The sequence below is a fragment of the Miscanthus floridulus genome, chromosome 11, assembly GCF_019320115.1.
Source record: "Miscanthus floridulus cultivar M001 chromosome 11, ASM1932011v1, whole genome shotgun sequence".
Taxonomy (NCBI): Eukaryota; Viridiplantae; Streptophyta; class Magnoliopsida; order Poales; family Poaceae; genus Miscanthus; species Miscanthus floridulus.
In genome coordinates, this window is record NC_089590.1 from 65,053,840 (window position 1) to 65,077,678 (window position 23,839).

General features: G+C 47.3%; 2 protein-coding genes across 2 annotated transcripts; one reads left to right on the top strand and one right to left on the bottom strand.

The window, feature by feature from the left end:
* Positions 1 to 11,227: 11,227 nt before the first annotated feature.
* LOC136491028 (E3 ubiquitin-protein ligase RMA1H1-like) lies at positions 11,228 to 14,641 on the top strand. Its single transcript, XM_066487232.1, has 2 exons — positions 11,228 to 11,361; positions 13,471 to 14,641. The coding sequence occupies exon 2, from the start codon at positions 13,523 to 13,525 to the stop codon at positions 14,303 to 14,305; it is 783 nt and encodes a 260-aa protein (XP_066343329.1). The 5' UTR covers positions 11,228 to 11,361; positions 13,471 to 13,522; the 3' UTR covers positions 14,306 to 14,641.
* A 105-nt stretch (positions 14,642 to 14,746) lies between these two features.
* LOC136491026 (syntaxin-81-like) lies at positions 14,747 to 18,317 on the bottom strand. Its single transcript, XM_066487231.1, has 7 exons — positions 17,962 to 18,317; positions 17,755 to 17,838; positions 17,561 to 17,665; positions 16,779 to 16,928; positions 15,925 to 16,182; positions 15,696 to 15,827; positions 14,747 to 15,392 (listed from the first exon to the last, which is right to left on the bottom strand). Exons 1-7 carry the CDS (start codon positions 18,037 to 18,039, stop codon positions 15,246 to 15,248), a joined length of 954 nt encoding a protein of 317 aa, XP_066343328.1. The 5' UTR covers positions 18,040 to 18,317; the 3' UTR covers positions 14,747 to 15,245.
* Between the last annotated feature and the right edge of the window lie 5,522 nt (positions 18,318 to 23,839).

Consider the following 23,839-nt stretch of genomic DNA (forward strand, 5'->3'; position numbering starts at 1 on the left):
AGATTTGGTTGTTTGGAGTGCGATTACACATTTGGTTCTATGAATCCGCAAGTAGGATAGGAGGATGCTGTGTCGTTTAGGTTGCGTGGTCTCCTCTATGTATAGGCAGCTATTCAGAGTAAATAGCAGGAATTAGCTAGGGGATCAAAGGTTACCACACCAAGGGCGCAACTGCGCAGCATACTGGATAGCAACTCCACGCGAGCAGCTATTGACGTCTGTGCTTTTAGTTTTTTGTGAATGTGTACCTTCATGCATGCACCATCATGTATTCATGTAGTGCGTTCCTATGATAGAGACAACATATCTACTTGCATTTGCTTCGATCATAGATTTGCAATTGTGTTCCCCCTGGTAAGATGAAGCACATGTGTATTTACTATTTAGTACCTATGTTGTGTTGGAGGCAGCAACACAAATATGTCGATGGACTCTTTAAGTCTTCATTGCTGGGAAAGCACCAAAGTCCAAAACCCCATCCCGTTTTGGTGCATGCAATTTTCCCTCTGTAATCAGCCTACTGTTGTAATCTGTTTGAGTGGCAGTTCTTTTAAATGCACCTTTTGGTGTATCCAGGGATTCATGCATGTGCATCGGTGACTTGCTTTATCAGTTGTTTGGTTAATCCCCTCCCCAAGAGGATTGGAGGGGATGAGGAGGGTTCTGACTTGTAAGGTATTTAATCCCCTCAATCATTTTCAATCCCTACCAAAACTGAACAAGCTATTATGGTTTGTATCACAATTACTAATATTGTCAAGTAGGGGCGCTATAATCCAATTATGGAAGTGTACAACTTTGGAGTCCTAAATTGTTTGATATTAGTTAAATACTTAAATGTACAAATTCATGTATGACCCACGTGGGTCATGTACACGTTTTTATTTTGTCAATTTGTTATGGCATTGTGTACCTTTGGTTTGATGAGGATGTATCACATTGTTAATCCTTGGGATAATTGAATGCCTTTCCTATCAGTCCCTTTAGTGTGGTAGCTTTATCCACAATTATAGGTTTAACATAAAAGTTGTTTGCTAAAATGAAATTTGCAAAGACTAAAACCAGCAATGCTTATTTCATAGCCTTGAATAATAGCTTAGGAGATTGTTTCTTGTTTTTTAATAACTATGACAGTTGCAACACACCTTTTGCACAAAGCAAGGCATATTTGAACTGTTCAAATACATAATATTGGGATCGACATATCATATTGGGTTGAATTGTAGATTTGTAATTGTGTTTCCTTGGGAAGGTCAAGCACATGGGTATCTACTACCTAGTACCTGTGTTGTGTTGTGTTGGAGTTGGAGACAACAACCTTTATGTTGTTGGAACCTTGCTTTGCTGGGAAAGCACCAAAGCACCTCCAGTTCTCCTATGGTGCATCCAGAGATTCATGCATGCGCATGGGTGACATGCTTTATTATGGTATAATAATATAATATTACAATTACTAATGTTGCTGACCACCCATTTCCTTTTGTGGAAAGGTGCTATAATCCAAATATGGAAGCATACAATTGTCAAACTTGGGCTGCTATAAGCCCTAAATTGTTCAGTACTAGTTAAATGAATAGGTTTATGTATGTATGATTCACGTGGGTCATGTAACCTTGTTATCTTGCCATGTTATTGCCTTATTCACTTATGGTGTCGTGTGAAACACAACTCCTTTTGATTTGATGAGAATGTATGCCATATTGTCATGTATCACATTATTTATCACTGAGAAGATCAAATGCATTTCCTTTCAGTCCCTTTACTCATGTTGTTTTACCCACGATTTTGTTGAGGCTTAACATAAAAGCTGTTAGTAAATTAAATTGAAAGATTAAAACCAGCAATGCTTAGTGCCATGATTGAATAGTATCTCGGGAGGTTCCTTGCTTGTTTTGCTTTAACTATGGCAAAGTTGCGACATGCTTTTTGCACAAAGCGAGGCATATTGTATCTGTTTAGATGCATCATACTGGGACAAGCATATCATGTCGTGCTTCCATTTTGGCAACTGGTGTTTGTAGATTGTCCTTACTTTAATTTGAGCACCTTCATTTATACATCCATCTCTTTATGTTCGCTGGTTGGTGCTGGTTTTTTGTGAGAGAAAAACACTGTTGGCTGGTTGGTTTGGGCTGGCTGAAACCAACAAGCGAACAGGCTGGTTTATCATGTTTGTCAAATGGCTAATTCAAATCAATGTGGTTCAAGCAAACTATTTTCTGTTTAGAACCTAATTTCCTTAAATTTCATTTTTCTTTGCAAAAACAACAACAACAACAACACTCCTTTGCAATTTGCATAGCATTTGAAGTAATGTTGGTTAAACCTGGGCATACCTAATTATTGCTCTGCCTAGTAGGACTGTAGTTGCACAGGTATAAAGTGGCCCCTTAATCTGTATTACTACTAGTAGTATTTCGAAAAACAAATTCTAAGTGAGAAAATTACCTCCCCTGCAAGCTGAATGCCGTTTCCATTTTGTTTCAATTGCCCGTGAAGCTCTTTTATCTTTGTTGTTATATCTTGACATTTCTTCCTTCGTTGTTGGTACTATACCTATGGATCATTTGAGGTTTTCTCATTTCCAATTGTTCAATTGTACTATACCTATGGAAGGGCCGGTCTGGTGTAAACGGTAGAGTCTTACCGCTTGTGACCGGAAGGTCCCGAGTTCGAGTCGCGGTCTCATCGCATTGTACAAGCGATGGTAAGGCTGGCCACTGACACCCTTTCTTCAGACCCCGCACAGAGCGGGAGCTCTCTGCATTGGGTACGCCCTTTTTTAATTGTAGTCCCAGATGTGACAAACGCTCAGTTCGCAGGTCTGAACTGAAAAGTTCAGCTGGCTGGTTCCCCTCCTATTGCACTGTTTATCAAATCAGCCAACAGTGTTTCTCTCTTACACAACTAGCCAGTTTCAGCCAAGTTTCTGCCAGCCGAACGGGGCCAAAGTCAACATGGTAATCAGTTGTGATTGAGAGCGAGCTTCCTGTCCTTGTTGAGTTCTGGGCTTCATGGTCATAGCAAGCCAGGACGGGTCCGGAGCATCCTCACCCTGATGATATTCAAGAATGGCGAGAAAAAGGATTCGGTTATCGGGGCTGTGCCTGAGAGCACACTGGTCACATGCATCGAGAAATTCGTTGAGGTGTAAAATGCGCAGTGGATCTCTTCAGCACAGTTGCCTTTCAAAAGACTCTGTAGAGACCACTTGAGCCATACGGAGAACAGTTCTACAATAACTACCTGTATATAATGGGATTATATATATATTCGGTTATTGTTTGAGGAAAGCGGCATGAATTATTGTCCACCCTAGCCTGGTTTTATTTTCTTGTTCTTTATTAGAGGCTCAGAAATGTGTAACGTGGACGATCCGAGAACATCATTCTATCTTATATTAATATTAATAATTTAATAATATATACTATAAGAATGCCATACGTGCTCCTTATGGCCATTTCCAGATATGATATGGCTATAAGAAATGTGTAACGTTGACGATCCGAGAACATCGTACTATAAGAAATGTGTTCCTTATGGCCATTTCCAGATATGATATAGTTTGAGATATACTTGTTTCCGAGATTCATCCAATTATCATCTGCCATACGTGCTGAACCCGGGATCGTATTGCATTCCGAATGGCAACACGTAATCTACAGCTGCACCTAAGAATTGGGCATATACTCATCTAAAACACAATTTCTTCGTTACGGACAAATGTCCTGTTCGCTTGGCTGATAAGCCATGGCTGAAAGTACTGTTGGCTGATTTGTTGTGAGAGAAAAATATTATTCGTTGACTGAAAAAGTACGGCTTATAAGTCAAATAAACGGACGAAAGCTTTAAATCCTACAGTAAATCCCTTGGGGGCATGTCAATTGTCAAGACTTGTGGAAACCTTGGCCGAGGACCACAGGGAGGGAGGGAAGAATCATCGACCGGTGGATCCATTCCGTGGTCCGGCGGCCTGAGTGAACTGCTGCGCGAACGTGTAATCCACGGGCAGATGCTGCAAAACAGCGGGCGGTCTGTATGTCTGGATCTGCGATCGGTAGTCCCCCAGATTCAATGCGGGCCTAATGGTCCCATCGCCTAGCTGGCTAGCTGTGCTGTGATTGCCCGAACCCAACTGGTACGTGCTCGTACTAGTAGCGCCATCCAACCTGCAACAGTGTCGCCACATAAATGCACGCACCTGTGGAGCGATTAAACAAGAGCCCTCCCTCCGCGCGCGGTGCCGGCGGGTGCTAAACGTGCGTCGGCGACAGGATCAGGGCAAAACCGGCAGGGCGATTTCCATCACATGACTGGACTCCCTCCAGCCTTCCTTCCACCGTCGACTGGCAGTGGCAGGTGTGGCCTCCGCCCACCGCCGGCGTGGCGGATTGCGGAACGTGGCAGGTCGCGACGCGCCCTCTGGGCTCTCTCCGCAACGACCGGACCCAGGCCAATGATCGCTCGTGCGCGGGGCAGGGCAGCGCGCCCCCATATCTTATCACGCCACGAACGCCCGACCGGATGAGACCGCCACGGGCGTGTTCGGTGCCGGCATCCTATTCCTATCTAACTCCGCGACGGCGACGAACGACGCATGCGGCAGGCACCGTACCTCACCGCGCTTAAACTAGACGTGGTGGCCGGTACGGCGGCAGATTAAACAAGACAAGGAGCGAGCCCGTGACCCGCGAGGCAACCAACCACCGCGCTGTGGTCTGGTCCGCGCGGGGAGCCGGTGGCCGTCTGACGCTATGAGCCTCTGACTGAAGGCCGAATTTTTTATTTTTCGGCCCTTTTTAAAAAAATATTCATAAATATATCTTTGATGGTTTAATTTTCGTTTACAGACCCTGATCTCGATGCTATGGCTTCTGACGCCGAGGAAACAATGACGTCGAGGTCTTGACGAGGCGTTGGACGTTGCGGTGACCTGGTGCCGACGTGGACAAGGCCTCGGCGCCATAGATTTTGGCGCCGAGCTCGGCGCCATAGATCTTGGCGTCGAGCTGTTACCCTATAGCTCTTGGCGTTTGAAATGAAACAAGTATAATTGTTCAGAAGAACATACAACAACGCCATTGCGGTTCAGTTGGTTAGTACGCGCGCGACTTAGCTCAAAGGCCTGGGTTTGAACCAAGCGTTAAATTTTTTTGCTACATTTTTGTTAAGACTCGTACCGTATGTTTGATGTTTTTTTACTGCAATGACACTGAATAGTTGCCTCCGCATATGGTTTTTATCTGTGTTTTATCTCCCGCCGCGCGACGCCATCCATGGCGCTGGCACCGTGTGGTGTCTGTGGACACGGCGCCAAGATTTTCCATGAGCCACTAAGCCGGCGCCGCTCATGCCACCAACCAAATGCAAGAGGGAGTAGTTGCTGTGTCAAGCTCCATCTATATATCCACTGATGACTCGCTGCTCTGAGGCGATCGATCGAGCAGTGGACCAACAGTAGCCACGCTCGAAGCTGATCACTTCCCCGGATTACTGGATAGCTACTGATCGATTTGACACCGTTTCTTCGTCTTCATCCGGATTACTGTACGCACGGAGTTTTGTTTGTTAGGGACGTCTTCGTCCGGTGAGGCAGTGGCACATCAATAATGGGAGGGACCGGGGCATCTGGAAATACGGCTACCGTCGTCACGTCACGCAAGGTCTGAGACTCGCTGAGGAGTACAAGCTTTAAATAATTTCCGGAGAGATGACCCGTGCCGTGACACTGCAAAATGGTGGGGGTGCTCGATCGATCGAGGGGAGACCGGAGAGGTTAGTGGCGGAACAACACGCAACATAAACGCTAGCTGATGATGCGTGGTTTCATTTCATCATCAGAGTAGCGTTGGAGTTAGGCATTCATGTTCCCAGTATGTATGCTCCGGCCCCTAACTGCTTTTTGACAAGCAGGACGACACAGATCGCGACTCGATTACGGCCCAAAATTAAAAGAGGAGGGCAAGCAAAAAAAGAGATGCAAGCAAAAAAAAAGGAAACCATTCAGTGTCATTGCAGGTAAAAAAAAGCATCAACATATAGTATGAGTCTTAACAAAAATGTAGCAAAACAAATTTAGCTAAGTCGCGCGCGTCCTAACCAGCTAAACCGCAATGGTGTTGTTGCGTGTTTTTTCGAAACAATTTTACTTGTTTTATTTAAAACGCCAAGATCTACGGCGCCGAGGCCTTGTCCATGTCGACGTCAGGTCACCGCCACGTCCGCCGCCTCGCCGCCATTGGCCATAGCGCCAAGACGTGTTTCCTCGACGCCAAAAGCCATGGCGCCGAGGTTAGGATCCATAAACAAAAATCAAACCTTCAGAGTCCAGAGGTCTATTTATAAATATTTTTCGAAAAGAAGGCAGAAAAATAAAAAATTCGGAACTGAAGGCCACGCGAATCTGCCGGTGGCCGTTTGACCATTCGAGCAACCCAGCGACGGTTGCAGCAGCTTTTGCTTCTAACGAAGGCGTGCTGGTGTCGCTCCGGCCACGAAAGCCGCGGAACGGATTCGGCGGCCCGCTGCCAAACGCGCGCGCACATGCGGTTTCGCGGATCCGAGCCGGGAACGCGGGCGTCGCCGGCACGGTTCGGAGGCGGCCACTGGCGCCAATGCCATCCAGATGGCTGGACACGGTCTACTTTACTTGGACCCAAGTGGCCAAGACCCCTAGTTTTCACTAGGCGGTTCTACTTGGGTTTTCCCGTCGTTCGTCCGTGTGGTGCCAGTGGCATGACACACTGGTTTGTGGAAGACGACGGTGCCTGATTGGTCAGGGGACTCTTCGCCACTGACCGCGACAGCTCACTTGTGACCCTGTCAGCCTATCTGGCCGCCGTACTGGTACGTGTCTGCGCAGCCCGTATTCTATTTCTCCCAACTACATGTTTAGTTCCACTTTATTTTACCAAATGTTTTAAGATTTTTCGTCACATCGAATCTTTGGAAGTATGCATTAAGCATTAAATATAAATAAAAAATAAAACTAATTACACAGTTTAGACGAAATCCACGAGACGAATCTTTTAAGCCTAATTCGACTATGATTGGACACTAATTATCAAATAACAACAAAATGCTACAGTAGCGTTTTGCCAAAAAAAAAAAATTTGGCTGGCCCCAACGTTTCCAGCGTCAAATCTTGTGGGCGTAAGTTTTTACAATGACAATGCGGGGAGTGTCTTGTTTGCTCGTGTTTACCCTGACACCACACACACCGGTCGCGCGAGCCCCACATTTTTGTTACTATCTGGTCTGATCTGATGATGCGGCGAACAGATTGCTCGTTTGCTTGTGCCCGTATGGCAATTGGGGATGCACAGTACCGTGGCAGTCGCGGCCATACCCTCAGTCACTGAAATCATAAGGCAAAAAAGAAAGAAAAAAAAAACAAGAAGATAACAAAAGGAGTCATGATTGCATGTACCGGGAATGATTACATGGCTCCAATGCTCCATTAGTGGCAAACAAATTCTACAAATACTATTCTGTCCAAAAACAAATACAAATATTTACGATGTTAAATATGTGTCATACGATTAGTCACGAAGTACATTTTGTTAGAATTATTGATACTGTTTATAAACTTGAACAAACTAGAAATAGTTTGACTGACTAAACCTATAGTTGATCTTTCGAAAGAAAGACTAAACCTATAGTTGCTATAGTTGACATCCTTTTTTTTTTGGAACGAAGTGAGCGAATGTATATTATTTCTTTTGAAAATAAAGTATATGTTGTTGCTTCCTGTATGTAATGCGATCTCGGTTCGAGATAATGGACGGGACACACGGTGCAAAAGGTGAGCAGAGGCAGCAGTGGCCCATTGGGGAACATTTTAGCACAAGTGCACACTACCGGAAGGCCAGGGCGTCTTTGTTTCATGTCGCTCAGCGCTCAAAAAGCGGCAATGGTGTTGACTGGTGACTCGAGAGATGGCAAAATCGGGAACGCCGGAGCGGATAGGCCTTACTCCGTGTGGTTTTTTCTCCTGGATGGAGTGAGTATCTGTTATCTTCGTTCGATTAGTACGAACGGAGCAGCCTTATTATCGGAGGAACGTATCAGGTGTAAATCAATTAATTTATGCAAATTTGAAAACTATCAATTAGGATCACTAGGGGCTTATTTAGTTGGCGAAATTTTTGGTAAAATGGTACTGTAACACTTTCGGTGTTATTTGACAATTAGTGTTCAATCATAGTCTAATTAGGCTTAAAAGATTCGTCTCGTGAATTTCGTCTAAACTATGTAATTAGTTTTATTTTTTATTTATATTTAATGCTTCATGCATGCATCCAAAGATTCGATGTGACGAGGAATCTTGAAAAATTTTGGGAACTAAACACTACCTAGATGCTGATTCAATTGATGTGGTGAGAGGTGAGATTTTTTTGCGCTTAAGCCCCCCCACCCGCCGGCCCTTTTTTTACGCTTAAGCTCCCTCACCCCACCCATTGGATCAACATCTAGTGGTCGTGATCGGTAGCTTTCAAGTTTACACAAGTTGGTTGGTTTGCACCTATTATCGGTTCCGAAATCTATGACTTCCCCCGTGGACGTGCACCACCGGCAATGGCGTCAGCTTCTCCTTCAACCCCCATCTCTTCTGCGCAGAAGTCAGTGCCGGTGATGGTGGCCGCCAGTGCCGGTGCTTTCCGACCCCCTCCACCCCGGATGAGCGCAGCTCCACTAGCGTTGGCTGCCCTTCGCCACCGCTGGCGCGCCCAGGGGGGAAGCATGATGCGTCCGCTGTCACCGAGGCCGAGACCTCCACCGCCTCCGTCGAGTCCCGCATCGTCCCGCTGCCGCCGAGCTCGAGCCCGGGCCTCGGCTTCTTCGTCGGCGTGGGCAACAGCGAGGATGGGAGCAGCAGATCCTCCATGGCTATGAGCGCGCTGTGCGTTCTGCTCCCGTTGTGCGACCACGCCTCGGTGGCGCTCTCCCCGCGAGAGCATGAGCGGGGACAGGCCGCCAGAGCCAGAGCTTCCCGGCCCCCTCCTCCCCGGACGAGACGCCTCTATGCCTATGCGCGAGGGCAAGGATGTCGTCAATGGATCGGTGGAGGCCGAGTCAGGTGAACTCACACACGAATTGGACTCTGACCGATCCCGGCTAACGGAGGTGGGGGCCGACGGCGAGCTACGGCGCGCAAGCACCACCACCACCCGCCGAGCCCATGGGTGTTTTCTGCGCAGCCTAGAACAACACACAGTGGCTTGGCCGCGTGCACTCGCGGTGGTCATGGCGGCTTCGCCTGCGGTGGCGAGCTACGGTGAAGGAGCCGAGCCGGCCGGAGGAAAGGCGCGAAAGGCGAGGCGCGGTGCAGTGGAGGCAGTGGTGCAGTCGGAGGGGACAGAGGAGCGACGAACGAGGCCCCTCCGATGTCCTTTGCTTCGACAACGACGACGACCATGGAGGTGAGGTGTGGTTATACTTGGCCATTGGGCCGACCCGGCTCGGCACGGCACGATCCCGTGCCAGGCACGGCTCGAAGGATGTCGGGCCGGCACGACACGCGGGCCTCCTGGGCCGTGCCCAGGCGGGCGTCGTGCCTGACCAAGGGCCCAGGCACGGCCTGCTGGGCCGGCCTGAGAAGGCACGGCCTGCCAAGCGTGCCAGGCTGGCCTAAGGCCCACAGAGAGAGGGAAGGGGAGAGCAGGAGGCAAGGGCAGCCACGGGGAGCGGCGTCCGCCGCCGGCGCGCTCGCCCTGGAGGCTGGATGTGGGGCCGCGCGGGGAGGTAAGGAGACGGTGGTTGCTGGCATGCTTGAATCCGCCCATCGCCGTTCGAATCTGGCCGCGGATGTCGTGCGGCGCGCGAGGGAGACGCCGCCGCGAGCGGGGAAGGCGGAAGAGGCGCACGGGAAGCGGCGGCCGCCGCCGGCGCGCTCGCCCTGGTGGGGAGGGGGCTGCGCGGGCGGAGGGAAGGCAGCCAGGGCGCTCGACGCCGGATCCGTCGGGGTGAGCGGAGAAGGGAGTAGGGCAGAGCTCGGGGTCGACGTCCCCTAGGTCGGCGCGCTTGCTCCAGAGGCAGCCACTGCGGTCGAGGCCGATTCCCCCGCAGGTGGCAGCGCTTCTAGGTGCGCCCGCACGGCGGTGAGGAACCCCCCATGGGTGGCTGTGCTTCCAGCCTTCCAGGGCGCAGCCGCGACGAGGTGGCGTGGTGGCGAGGAGGTGGGAAACGAGTCCGTGACTCTGAGTGCGGCGCGGGTACGGGGACGGGGCTGCGCCTGCGCGTTGGGAGGGGGGATTTAGTGTTAGGGCGATGGGCCTTTTTAGCAGGCCATGGCTTGCATCGGGCTGTTGTCGGGCCGTGCCGTGCCAGCCCACAGGCCTGAGCAGCGGCCCAGGCACGGCCTGCTGCCTCGGGCCGGGCCAGCCCGGGCCCGCATGTCACCGGGCCGTGCCGTGCTCGTGTTGGGCTAAAAAAACGAACTTCGTGCCGTGCCGTCGTGCCTCGGGCTGCATGGCCAAGTATAGGCGTGGTAAGGAAAAGAGATGGGTTTGGAGAAGCTGACGTGTAGGGCCCTCGTGTCCGCGAGAGGAAGAGGGCCCACAAGTGAGCGGGTGTCGGGAGAGAGAAATAGTAGGGGTAAACAAATAATTTTCGCATGCTCGGTAGAGGTTCCTAGCCCTTGTTTAGTTTCACCCTAACTTCAAAAAGTTGCTACAGTACCTGTCACATCGAATGTTTGCGGCCCATGCATGGAGCATTAAATGTAGACGAAAAGAAAAACTAATTGCACAGTTTGGTGGGAAATTACGAGACGAACGTTTTAAACCTATTTGGTCCATGTTTAAACACTATTTATCAAATAAAAACGAACGTGCTACAGTAGCTCCAAAATCCAAAATCAATCAAGGGCCTAGCCTCACTGGCATATCCATCTGACCTGACACATCAGCGAAGGTGACCTGTTGGCGATGGCATGTAAAACCGGTAAACGGAGGTGTGCCATGCGTGAGGATGGAAAAAAAAAAAATCCCGAATCCCCAACTCATTGTATACACCCTTGACGGAGCCTCCCACCGAAATCCGCCTCCTCTTCTCATCATCGCCCTGTCCCCTCCTGCCTCATTATCGCCGGCTGCCGTGCCGCCGCGTCCTGCTCCGCCGCTCCCGCGTTCGTCGCCCGAAGCATCGCCGCGGCCTCGCGCCACCGCCCAGAAACCATCTTCCTCTTGCCGCGCCGCCGAGCCCATCTCCGGAAGCGCGTTGTGTCAAATTTCTGCGACCTAGCCGCCGCCGCCGACGTCATCATCCTCGCTGGTGGTGCTGCACCTGCGTGGAGCGCGGATGCACCTGCGTGGAGCGCGCATCCATCCGAGCTCGGATTGATTTCTTCTTCCTTTGCTGGTAAGGAACCCTATTACCTTGGCTTGCACGGCTTGTTCCTTCCTCGTTCGGTAATCGGACGGATTGCTCCAAGAGTCTGTTTTGTTTGGTCTCCGCGTTCGTTGTACTTGATAAGCCAAATCTGAACCTCCCTTTCTGAGACGGATTCTCAGACCCGTTCATTCTTTTTGTTGTGTTGGATTCGTGTGCAGCTACCAGTTTAGTTTGTGTTCCAAAATGTTTCATCCGACCCATCTCCCTGGGGTTACAAATTGCATCAATTTGCATATATCTATTTGAAGCTAGTATTTAATACCTCTTCCCTGAAGAAATTTCTCTGGTATAGGTGCGTATGCTTAATACCCATGTGGTTATTTTCTGAAACCTACTAGTATCACGAATTCACGGTACATATGGAATATAATAAAGGCAACCAAATTCACTGGCATGCCTAAATTTAGATCAAATTATTGTGGAAACGTGCTTAAAATCCATAGTATGGTAGCTCATACACGTCAAACATAGCGGCTTGTTTATTTCTGGAGTTTCACAGCTTCTGCTTGTCAAGCACAACCTTCACCTTCAGTACCAATTATTTCTGTACATATCTATTAGGCCAGTCATGAACCACAAAACAAAACTAGAACTGGAGGAAAATGCTCTCTTTGAGCTTCATTTGTAGGTACTTGATGTGATTAAGATGTGTTTTAACTTAGGAAAGACTTGCCGAAGCTTTGCTTGAATATAAAAATGATGGTCATGGCACATTTGGGACCAGAAGCGAATTAGAAATTTCCACGAAGCTGGTGGACAAACTATTCATTGTTTCCTGATCAGAGTACAGTAGGTGCAATTATCACTGGGTTATTCTAGTTTTTGTTGATTACTAAATGTTTAAATGATCTTTTCAGTGTGTTTGGTTCCATTAAATATGCCAAGCCTGTAGCTACTCTACCATTGTTGCAGTCCACATCAGTACCTCCACCTGTTGTTGTTTTTCAATTATGCTCCTTTGGAAGAAGCTTGGCGTACCCAGTGTAGAGAGCTGCCACTCTGTGCGGGGTATGGGAAAGGGTGTCGGTGGCAAGCCTTATCCTCGCCTACAAAAATATCAACATGTCACCTCGGCTTGTTTATTGGAGATTAGGACGGACACCTTTAGTCTATCTCATACTTTCCTTTGTTTATCAGCTCTTTTGGTCTTCCCCAGCCGTTTGTCTGAATATAAAATTTGTTAGGATCTGTGGTAATCTGTTCAGACCTACCAGCCTTGTCAAAGTCCACGTTTGCAAGCTTTTTAAAACTCGAATAGTTCTCTATTTTCTTCCCGAGGCAATTTCGAGCTGGCAATGATTGTTCTTACCTTCAACAAGGGGCAAAGTCTTGGAGTCAATATTATGCTGCTATGCACATTGCAGATAAGCGAGTGGTTTCATTTCCTTGCTGACATAAGTTTCCTAATCTCTGATAGATAGATTCTTGGATAACTTATCAATGGCACAAAAAGTAGGACGCGGATAACTATCTAACTAAAGGGATAGAAACCAAGCGCAACAGTCGTAGTCCCAAGTACTAAATTATTGGAGAATCCATGACTGCTGACTCACACTACTAGGTACTAAAATATTGGAGAATCTATCACTGCTGACTCGGGCCACAAGGAAAGACGATGGATTCTTGGGTAAAAGCGCAACCAGCATAGACTCAAGGACATTTGCCTGTTAACACGTTTTGGAGATTTACCTAACATCTACTTCAGTTGTCACACTTGTTCAATTTATTCGGATAGACTCCCCAGGACAGGATGATGTGGTGTGTGCCTAAAAACTGCTTATTACATGGATCCCTCTATTTAGTTCAATTGTTATTGTCTGTACACTTGGCTCCGCCTCTTCCTCAGAATTCAGCATATATTAAAACTAGAAATGTGGTTTGCGGTTTGCTTCGTTGCTTTCAGTCTTCTTTCTTGTACTTCTTTAGTCCTCCCACACGGTTAGGCAGGTGTTCGAATATCATGAACATTTTCAATGCTTAGACTCCCTTATCATTTTGTGCAATGACCTCTAGCGTGTTGCTTTATCAATTGTATGTATTCCTACTGACCTCTTTTGGTTTCTCCGTCTATTGCAGTACTGTCATAACCGAACTAAAACAGTTTCTGAGAGCAAGCATCACGATTGCCATGGAAGCTGGGAGAATGGATCAGCCTTGCATGGCTGCTATCAATAGCCAGCCTTTCATGGCTGATATTGAGCCAGTGAAGAAAGCCAATGGGGACATGCCTGCGACAACAGGAAGCGGATGCTTTGACTGCAACATCTGCCTTGATTTTGCAGCAGAACCAGTGGTTACTCTCTGTGGCCATCTCTATTGCTGGCCTTGTATCTATGAGTGGCTGCGGCCTGGGGTGGAGTCAACTGCCAGCGACAACAGCAGTTCGGCAAGGCGCCAATGTCCCGTATGCAAGGCAACACTCTCAATGGACACCCTTGTGCCACTATATGGCCGGGGAGGGAACTCAAAGAAGTCACTGAATGGCATGGCCATCCCGCGCCGCCCCATGGTACACCGTGAGACTGTTGAGCAACAGAATGCACAAAGCAACGTCAATGACCAGCACTACCACCAGAGCATGGAAGACAACCCTCAGCACCAGCCATTGCTGCAGGCACACCACCATCCCATTCCCAATGGGTTTGACTTCATCTACCCTCCAGCACCAGTAGGGCGTGGCTTGATCCACTCAACTGCTGGTGGGGTGCTTGGAGGGATGGCAGAGGTTGTGCTTCCTTGGGCGTTCCGTGGCCAGCTGCCAGCGAGCTTGTACTACACGAGCCCATACCATGTTGCGACAGAGAACGTGAACCCCAGGCTGAGGCGGCATCAGATGGAAATCGAGAGGTCCCTCCACCAGATCTGGTTCTTCCTCTTTGTGTTTGTGGTGCTGTGCCTGCTCTTGTTCTGAGACAAGACTGTTCTATATACCTCTTTGTAGATATTGAAAGTGGGAGGGGGATACTAATGGATGATGCGTATAGTAAACAGGGTAATGGTCTGTGTCGACAAGCATGTGCTTAAGCATGCTGATATAGAGTTGTAATATGATGAGACATGGAGGTGAAATGCATATTTCATTCTTCTCATAACGTCAGCAATTCCCTGGTCTATCACTGTCGGCCTGCTAGGTTGCCTACCTGACATATCTTCATGTTAGGTTGACCATCATCTGTTGTGCATTGGTTGGTGTCACTGCCAAACGGCCTTTTGATTTGTATATAAATCGAAAATGATGTTTTGGCTACCAATGTCTGCCCTGTGTCCTCTCTAATCCCTGTTCCTGTTCCAAAATTGACGCTACAATTTTGTAGCCAGGACGGCAGGTGCATAAGTGCATTTTCCTTCTGTATGTGATGCCTGCATCTGACGCTGATCGGAGCCAATATAGATTGCTTCTGTATGTGATCCATGCATCTGACGCTGATCGGAGCCAATATAAGATTGCGTCAAAGCTAACAGGGAAGAGCAAAGGAAATATCGACTTGAATGCTTAACAGCTTAAGGTACTCTGGACGACGACACTGTCGAGAACTTGAGACTGCTAATGACCTGATCAGTAAAGGAATTGATGGCCAGGTTCTGCAGAGAGACGTCGAACCTTGTTTGTCCTCTCAACAAGTGCTTGAAAGCTCCGTACATGGCCCTAGTACAGTGCCCATCGCTTCTGTAGCTTGCACGCCAGAAATGAAATGACAAATCCCGGCATATTCAGATGAACAGCACATTGAACAGTATGCTTGGGAAGTAACAGACTACCTAAAAGGCCAGGACTTTAAATTAAATAGACAGACAGCCTTCATAATTTGATCATTTCCCATCAACAAAATACAATGTCTTCGTATACTATTTCAGTTGTTGTACCAGTCAAGAAAAAGAACGGAGAAAGTGAGAACAAAGAAGAAGAGGAGGAGAAAGGTTCTACTGCTGCTGTTGCGCTGGATCGCCTGGGATAGCTCCTTGTTCCCACGCTCCACATTATTTGTAGCTTCAACAGCCTGCGCAGAAGATGTTCTATGAGGACATACAGATAACAATCAGGTTTCGTGTAGTGCATATCCAAACCATGCGTTCTTTCAGTTAGGGGGGGGGGGGGGGGGGGGGGGGGGGGGGGGGGGGGGATCTGACCATGGAGGCAATTATTTAATTCTAGACTGTGTTACAAAGCTCTTTCATGGACATAAGCTTCATGTGACCATTATACTTTTCAGGTTGATTCTGACAGTCCATAGGTTTATGTTCACATAGGAAAACACAAGTAACATATAAACTAGTAGAATATGATTAAACGAATCCTATACCTGGTCGTATAAATACTGAATCTGTTGAGCTTGTTGTAGAACATGTGTTGACATAAGATGATTAAGTGCTGACATTTCTATCATCTTTGTCTCCGTTTCTTGGACAGCATCAAGAAGACTTGTCAACTCCACCTGAGAAGAGTTTTACGATACACATGATGCATGGTAATTTAAGTAAAATAACCAAGTTTTTCACTAAATAATAGTTTATATACCATCCACATATTACCTGAAGGGCTTTTGTTTCATCATCCAATAGTTGTTCTTGAACTCTCATAGGTGCTGTGGATACTTCCTGATCTACAATCTTTGATACATCAGATTTTAGAACAAGATTGGACCTGGATGGTTCAGCAGGTTTGATTTCTGATCTCTTCTGAATCTTCTTCCTTGGCATTGCTCTGTTAATAGCATCTTGAAAACGCATGGACCGAAGACGATCAAATTGTGCAGTTACTAAGTGGAGACGCTCACTCAAAATTAAAACCTGGTAACATAAACAAACAGCTTATTGGAGCTGGGCACAAGAAAATCCCTAAAACTACTGCAAAACAGGGTAGTTCAGACTTCAGAACTGATGATTGACTGCTACAAAGATTTGGATATAGAGAAAAAACAACAAAGAAAAATAGAGGTAGGTGTTCGCCTGTACATGCTCTTACCTGATGCATCCGCGAACAAGAAAATGAAAGTAGATATTATTCAAGTTCACATGTTTTGACTGGGCAATCTGTCCTCTAAAGTCACACAGCATAATTATTTATCGTACCAAATGAAATCAACCAATCGAAGTCTGATATCCTACTACCAACTAGTGAAATATACACCCAACTCAAAAATTTGGAAAGGAAATGTTGAAAACAATCAATCCTCGACAGGATGACCTGTTCAATTGGCTCTAATAAAAGGAAATCTTGGATCATAATACATGTAGCACCGTAACAGGCACTTAAGGAATTACTTTGCCTCATCCTCTAAATGGAATGCATTCAGGTCAGTTCTACTGCTAACTACCTCAAAAAACAAACTAATCCAGCAGATTTTTTTAACTTATAACAGCAATGGCAAGGAGAATAACCATACCACACCATGCTGATGAGCTATCAAGTCCAACCGGGAACTCTCATCCCTAGTGCCAAGCCATGTCTTTCCACTTCCATTCTTCTCTTCTTCATGGATCCTGTTCTTCAGGATATCAATCTGTTCCTTGCATGCTTTTACAAAAACGCCAATCTAATATGCATTGAGTAGTTACAAATAAGTACTAAATTGAGAATAGAAAGCAGGTTATATGAATCAATGTGCGGATGCCAGTATGAATATAGGTTGTCAACTCAATAGTCTATACAAGAGGAACACCACATCACTATATCCAAACATAGATTAATAGTATTTAATAGTATTAACAGAGAGATGCACAACCTACATTAACTGAATGAAGGAGGATACATGATCATGCATATATATAATCTCTTCAACATATTTTTTAGGGCTAAAGTATTCGACAATTGTAATCCAAGATTAGATTTATGTAGTTGTGAAAAAAAAAACTTGACAGCCAAGTATATATTTTACAAAAAGGTACATGGCATGGTACAGCAATAGATATATTTTGTGCCATTGAGCTTCAGCCTTCAGGCATAAAATGTTCTATTGAAGTTTTCAAACAATGAAGGCTCCAAGCATATTAAAATGCTAGAGAACTGTAATGAAATGCCAAATGGGCAAACAAAGCACTAGATGATTCTTTTATGAACATTAAGCACATAGGTTGAGTAATACACACATTTAAGATTCCATGCATGCATCATCACAGGAAAAGCGATAGCAAATCAAAACAAACAATGACACAATATGCAACTTACTTCATGCTCAATGTTATCCCTCTCTTGCTCGGTAGTGCGATGCAGGTCCACATAATCCCTCCTATGCTTCACTATGAACCTCTCGAGTTCCCTGATGCTCTCGAGCTACACATCAACAAAACCCATCAAACAATTACATTGGCAACCTGTCTCACCACATGAAAACTGGAACACAATCCACCACAGGCTCCTACCGTCTTGATCGCGGCATTAGTGAACGCCGATTTGGGTGACGGCTTCCGGATGATGAAAGACGACATGAGCGCGGCCAGTTGGGCCTTCATAGCATACACAAACCAACACGACGAGTCAATGAGCGTGAAGAATTGAGGACAATTCGTGAGGCTTCATCACTACGCTTTGGATGGGGTGTGGATGGAGAGGCTGTGGCCGCAACTCACCTCCGTGTATCCATGGGAGAGCGCGGCGACTCGGACGGCCTCTTTGAAGTCCTCCGTCCTGTCCCGAACCCTCGACATCGCCGAGGGAGCAGCAGCAGCAGGCTAGTAGCAGCCGCGGCCTCTTCCGGTCAGATCCACGGATGCTCTTGAGCCGGCGAGATGCGCCGGTCGTGTTATTACGGGACGCAAGCGCAGGGGATCGGCAGGAAGAGCCGACTGCTGCACTTCGGATCGACAACGCCCGGTCGCCGGCGATCCAGCGCGTCGGATCGGGCGGCGAGGTGGAAGACGGGTCTCGTCAAGATGGGAGACGTGTTCGGTGTACCGATGCATCGCGGCCTATGACCAGTGGGGCCCACACCTTAACATAGTAGACCCACATGTCAGTGGAGTCCTTGGAAAACGGGCGTACGCCACTTCGTGAGTTCATCGGTTCGTACTCTCACCGTCCAGTGGGTCCAAGCGGGAGAAATTTCGATATTTAACTCGAGTTCGTAAGCCGCTCAATATTTGACATCTAATTTACCAGTCTTTTAATATTTAACTATGTGCAAATGAATTGTTTCAATCAGGGAAAATGATCGAACTACCCTGACTCCTTATCCTATCGTGAAGCCAGCGGTTCGTTTCTGGTTCGCACTCCTTCGCGAGCCACGATTGTACGGACGAGCGACTCAGCTCGCAGACACCGCCACCCGACGCCGCCTGCTGCCGGCGGCCGCCCGCCGCCCTTCCCTAGGGTTTGAGGCGGCCGTGCTCGTCCGACGCCGTAGGCTGGACGCCGCCAGTCTTCCTGCTGGCCCGGCGTGCTATCTTCCTGCTGGCCCGACGCTAGCACGCCGTCCTCCCCATCCGCCTTGAAAAGCGTGTGAACCGAGGGAAGGGAGGCGTTGGGCTAGGGTCCATAGCGGAGGGTAGTATCATCATTTCCCATGGCCTAAACAGTGTAAAGAGGCAGCTCAAAAATAGAAAAAGAGAGAAATCCTTCATAATCCCTCGGATTGAAACAATCTACGTGCACAGGGTTATTGTAAGGCTTGAGGCTTGCGAACTCAGGGTTAAATATTGAAATTTCTTATCGGGACACCAGTTGCGACACCGGCGCGAGCCGATCTATCTCTCACTTGCCATCTCTCCTCCGCGGCGCGAAACCCTAGGTTTGCGATGCCATAGTGGCCTCTGGGTCGTCCCGTGACGGTTGAGGCGCCGTGGAGGACGAGGCGGCACCCAGCGGCTACATGTTTGCAGGCAACTTGCCTGGCTCCAGAACTGCTCCCAGGCGTTAGATTTTGTGCGCCTGGGGATAGGATGCATGCCTGGCTGGCCCTCTGCTGCCTGGGAGGGCAACAAGCAAACAGGCCGAGCGGACCACCGCGGCACTATATGAGAGCATCATAATAACAGCAAAGCTTAAAAGAATATTCACAAGCTTGAAGAGGCACGCTAAAGTTCAGCGATTCTATGAGCCTAGCAAAGCTTAAAAGAATATTCACAAGCTTGAAGAAGCACGATAAAGTTCAGCGATTCTATGAGCCTGCTTGCTAGCCGCTGCAATTTTACCTCCGTAAACAATCACATGGTAGTATTTAGAACATGGATAAATATCTCTCGTAACCGTAAAGATGCAAATTTTGACATCTTGTCTATATTTACAAGCCAGTGGGTCACCTGAGACATTGGATGAAACTGAATAAACCTGTGACAATGAATCAAAATGAAAAAGCAATCTCACCTTCTCACGGTAGTATTTAGAACACGGATAAATCATGCCTTCTACTCTAAAAAAAATACCGAAACACAAAAACGCGACCGTCGCACAGAGCATGGACAGCGTGATGTGGCCCGGCCCACCCTCTCCCTCTCCCACGCCGACGCACCCGCGCCCCGCCGGAGAGGAAGAAGACGGCAATGGTGTTAGGGTTCCGGTGATGTTAGGGTTTTATTCCTCGGCGGCTCTAGAAGGGGGTTCGGGGGGGGGGGGGGGAGGCGGCCGTGACACGGCGGTGGTGTTGAGAGAGATGGCAGCAGAGCGGCGGGAGAAGTCGGTTGGGCGGGGTGGGCAATGAGGGCGTGCTGCGGATATTGTCGGCGCCCTGCCCTTGGATTAGGGTCGGCGGGGTCGAGGGGCAAGGGCGGGTTGAGGGTGGCGCGACGAGGCGTCTAGGTGGAGTTCACCTAGTCTGCCCATGACTCACACACCAGCAGTCTAGCACCCCCTGATTGCCCCCTTGGTCTCCGCATCACCATCGAGGGTTGCCGGCAACTAAACCCCTAGCCAGCACCAAGAGTAGTCCCATGTCGAGTGCTGCCCCTACCTTCGTCGAGACGTCTTCCATGGTGGGGCAGCCTGATCTTGTGGGACGAAGGCATGGTGGCACCAGATCTGGTGGGGCAGACCGAGGCGATGGTGGGGCTCATTGCAGCATGGATGTTGGCTGCTCTCGTCCACCTAGAGGTGGATATTCGTAACACCCTAAAATTCCATTTATACAAACATAGTTTAATTTGATTTATTTATGCAATTTTATGTGTTCCAATATAGGGAAAATAATCATTATGATGCAAATATTTTAATTTAATTTATTTATGTAATTTTTGTGCATTCAAATATGGGGCAAATAATTATTGTTATAAAAATATAAAAGCCACTATAAGACATAGGCACATGTTTATGCATTTGTCGACACGGAATTTTTGCCCCGTGCCGAGGGCATACGAGCATTTCGGAAGGGTCCGCTCAATGGAGTTGGAGATTCGCCAAGCTTCAGCGCAGGGATGGTCGATCCTGCGCACTTCTCCCGAGACGTGCCAATCAATTTGACCCTACAATTGGCAAGGAGAGAAAGTTTATCAGTAATTTAGGGCGGAACGTGCCGGTGTTGCCAGACAGTCCCGAATGTGCGGCTCTGAGAGCCGATATGATAGGAGATCGACTAAATAGTCGATTCCAGCATATTTATAAGAATAAATCAGTTAAAGCTCATGGGGTTGTATAAGAAGAATCGATTATTGTTCAGAATGAATATCATTATTTGGACAAATATCGGTCAATGACAAAAATATGTCAACAATGATTAAACTATGCTAAGCCAATGTCTGCGAGCAACCGAACTCCTTTTATAAAAGAAATAGCTCATCGTCATTCAACCATTTAATAAAGATAAATCTAATGAACATATTAGATCTCATCTATCGCTATGACCAGTGGGGCATGAGGCAGAATCATACAGGCCGTAGAAACAACAATAGACTCGACGACCCTAACTTATTACTAATATCAGTGGGGCATGAGGCAGAATCATACAGGCCGTAATACAATAATAAGATCATGGGGCTAACACATCTTTCAACCTATCCCTACTTCAACGATCTCGTGATGTGAACTATTCGTGAGAGCGCTCGATATCGGCTAAAACAGTCGATTCAGGCATAGCGCATAGTTAAGGTTATGCCTTCTCAGGAACATATTTTACAAATAGCGATCCCCACTCTACGGTGCTAACAGTGGGGTGTGAGACAGAATCACACAGACCGTGATAACGGGCCATGGAATGGTTTTCGCTAGCTAATAGATCTATTCGAGATCAGATATGCCTTAAATGCACGCTATGTACGATCAAGATTGACATAAAACGGCCGATAAAACATAACTCATCGTTTAAGATGCAGATTAGATCAAATTTAGATTAACAAACGATGGGTTAAAAAGGATATAAGGCCAATCTAGATCAATCCCAATCGGACGAAGTGATATTGCTGTAATTAAATTAATAATAGAAGCAATAAACAATATCGGTAACTTAATGAATCTATCCGAAGGAACGCCTCCCTTAGATAGAGCCGATAACTTGACCTTAATCTAGTTCGAGCAGTGGAGGTCGACCGAATTGATGCAGCAATACTTGAACTAGACAAGAGTCGATAACTAGCTTATACCAGAGTTGCAGTGGAGGTCGATCGGATCGATGCAGCCATACAAACAGAAGTATAAGCCACGACGGTACTTACAAACAAGCAGTGGAGGTCGATCGGATCGATGCAACCATACTTGCTGAAGAACTCGCCGAGATCTACTCTACTCCTACTCCTAAGGGGTGGTTGGAGCCGGAAAAAAGTAAGTAACTTGTATTTGATTGATTGTGTGTCCTTTTACAATAGCCGGGGTTTGATATTTATAGCCGGGACCTACGCATGACTCCTATCTAAGCATGACTCATCATAATCTTTGGCCCTAGAGAAAATATTCCTAATTTAATATAACTTGGACTCTAATCTTTCCCTTTTTGTAGAGTCCAACATGATTTATCCCAGCGTCGATCATAGCCTTTGTCGTTATCTACTGACGCTACCTGAAGAAAGCCGATTCCAGTGTTGCATTCAAATCAGCTGGTTTCGATCTGCACGCAATTGATTCCTTGATGATATGATCTTGGGAGCTTTCGAGTCCCTGCGACTCTTCTTCCAATTTTTGGTGTAAACACATGCCCCCCAATTTTGGGATAAAAGTAATTTTATTTCAAAATTATCACGTCTGCATCCCCGATACGTCCATAGTCACGGGTAGAGAATCTTGATCTAGGGTCTACTGTTTGTCGTCGTCTATGTCAGCTCATGAGCCCATGCTTCAAAACTTTTGTGAGAGCATCATTGCTTCACGGGCACTTGGATTTATCTTTCTAGGCCGGCTATAAAATGTCTATTCGACCATGGCGAGAGCAATTCAACAATTCAGCTATGTTTCTCTTCCATATGCCCCCTCGAGTGCTTCTGACTCCGCCGGATCCTCCATGGTCTATCTTTTTGCTATGAAGATCTTAAGCGGTTAGAAGAATTCTTGTGCATATAGTGATTGTGTCACTTATCTTAGCACCTTGTCGAGCAAGAGAATCAGCTACTGTGGTTAGAAGAATCCTTGTGATATTGCCTAGGTCTTCTCTCCATGTTCGTAGAACTGTTCTAGTTTTTGCAAGGGCTAAAATGTGTGGACACCTTCTCCTTGTTTGCTCAACCAAATGCCCATCGGGAAAGCCACAAGCTTCTTTCCCGTGGTTTCCCAGTCACCAAGAAATTAGCTGGGCATCTGTTAGGCATGCGGCTTTTCCCCTTCTATGACATAATTTTATTAACGGGCCGATGTGACTCGGTTCATGATGACCTTTGGCCCTGTGGGGATTCAAACTCCCTTCAATCCAAAGAAACCTTGGTGGGCTGATTGCTGGTAATGTAAATCTTTTGTATCCATCCCATGATATTTCATAACTTGGGAAAGCAATAAGTCCGAATTTGTTATCTCTTCGTTATCTGTCCCCTGAATTTTTGGAGCCTTGATATGTTTCCGTATCTGATTTCAATTTCACACCCCCGGCGAAATCTATCTCCTCGCCTTCTCGGGCTATATATACGGACCACGGCTGGGGATCAAAAAACAACTCACTTCGTCTCAAACCTTCTGTGCCCTTAGTATAGTTCCTGCTTTTCCATAGGTTTGAGATCATGGAGGACAACAAGTGGTCTGCTGAGGAGGCCCTCAATGGATCTACATCATCGCATCAGCATCTTCATTGTTAGGAGGGTACGACTCGTGATGCCCCCACTGCCTTGGGGAATAGGGCTGACTCCGTTCGGTCTTTAGGGTTCTCTTCGTTAACAGCTCATCACCAACTCCCTTGCTATCAGAGGAGGCGGATTGCCAATGATGATCTGCTTGCCTCCATTGATCGACATGGTCAGGGTCTTGCTGAATGTCTCTCCCTCGCAGAATTGGCTCTGGCCATGGTTCAATGCCGATCACCTTTCGAGGCCGATTCGGTGGAGGATAGGTTGGCCAAGGCCAAGGCCAGAATCGTGGGTGAGATATCTATCATAACCTTTGCTTCCT

What these genes read in the sequence shown, in the direction of transcription:
- LOC136491028 (XM_066487232.1), top strand. Translation starts at nt 13,523, where the DNA reads ATGGAAGCTGGGAGAATGGATCAGCCTTGCATGGCTGCTATCAATAGC.
- LOC136491026 (XM_066487231.1), bottom strand. Translation starts at nt 18,039, where the DNA reads ATGTCGAGGGTTCGGGACAGGACGGAGGACTTCAAAGAGGCCGTCCGA. An exon ending in CTAATGCCGCGATCAAGACG is followed by an intron (nt 17,666 to 17,754) that starts GTAGGAGCCTGT and finishes GTTGATGTGTAG; the next exon opens with CTCGAGAGCATCAGGGAACT. An exon ending in TTCAGTATTTATACGACCAG is followed by an intron (nt 15,393 to 15,695) that starts GTATAGGATTCG and finishes TCTTCTGCGCAG; the next exon opens with GCTGTTGAAGCTACAAATAA.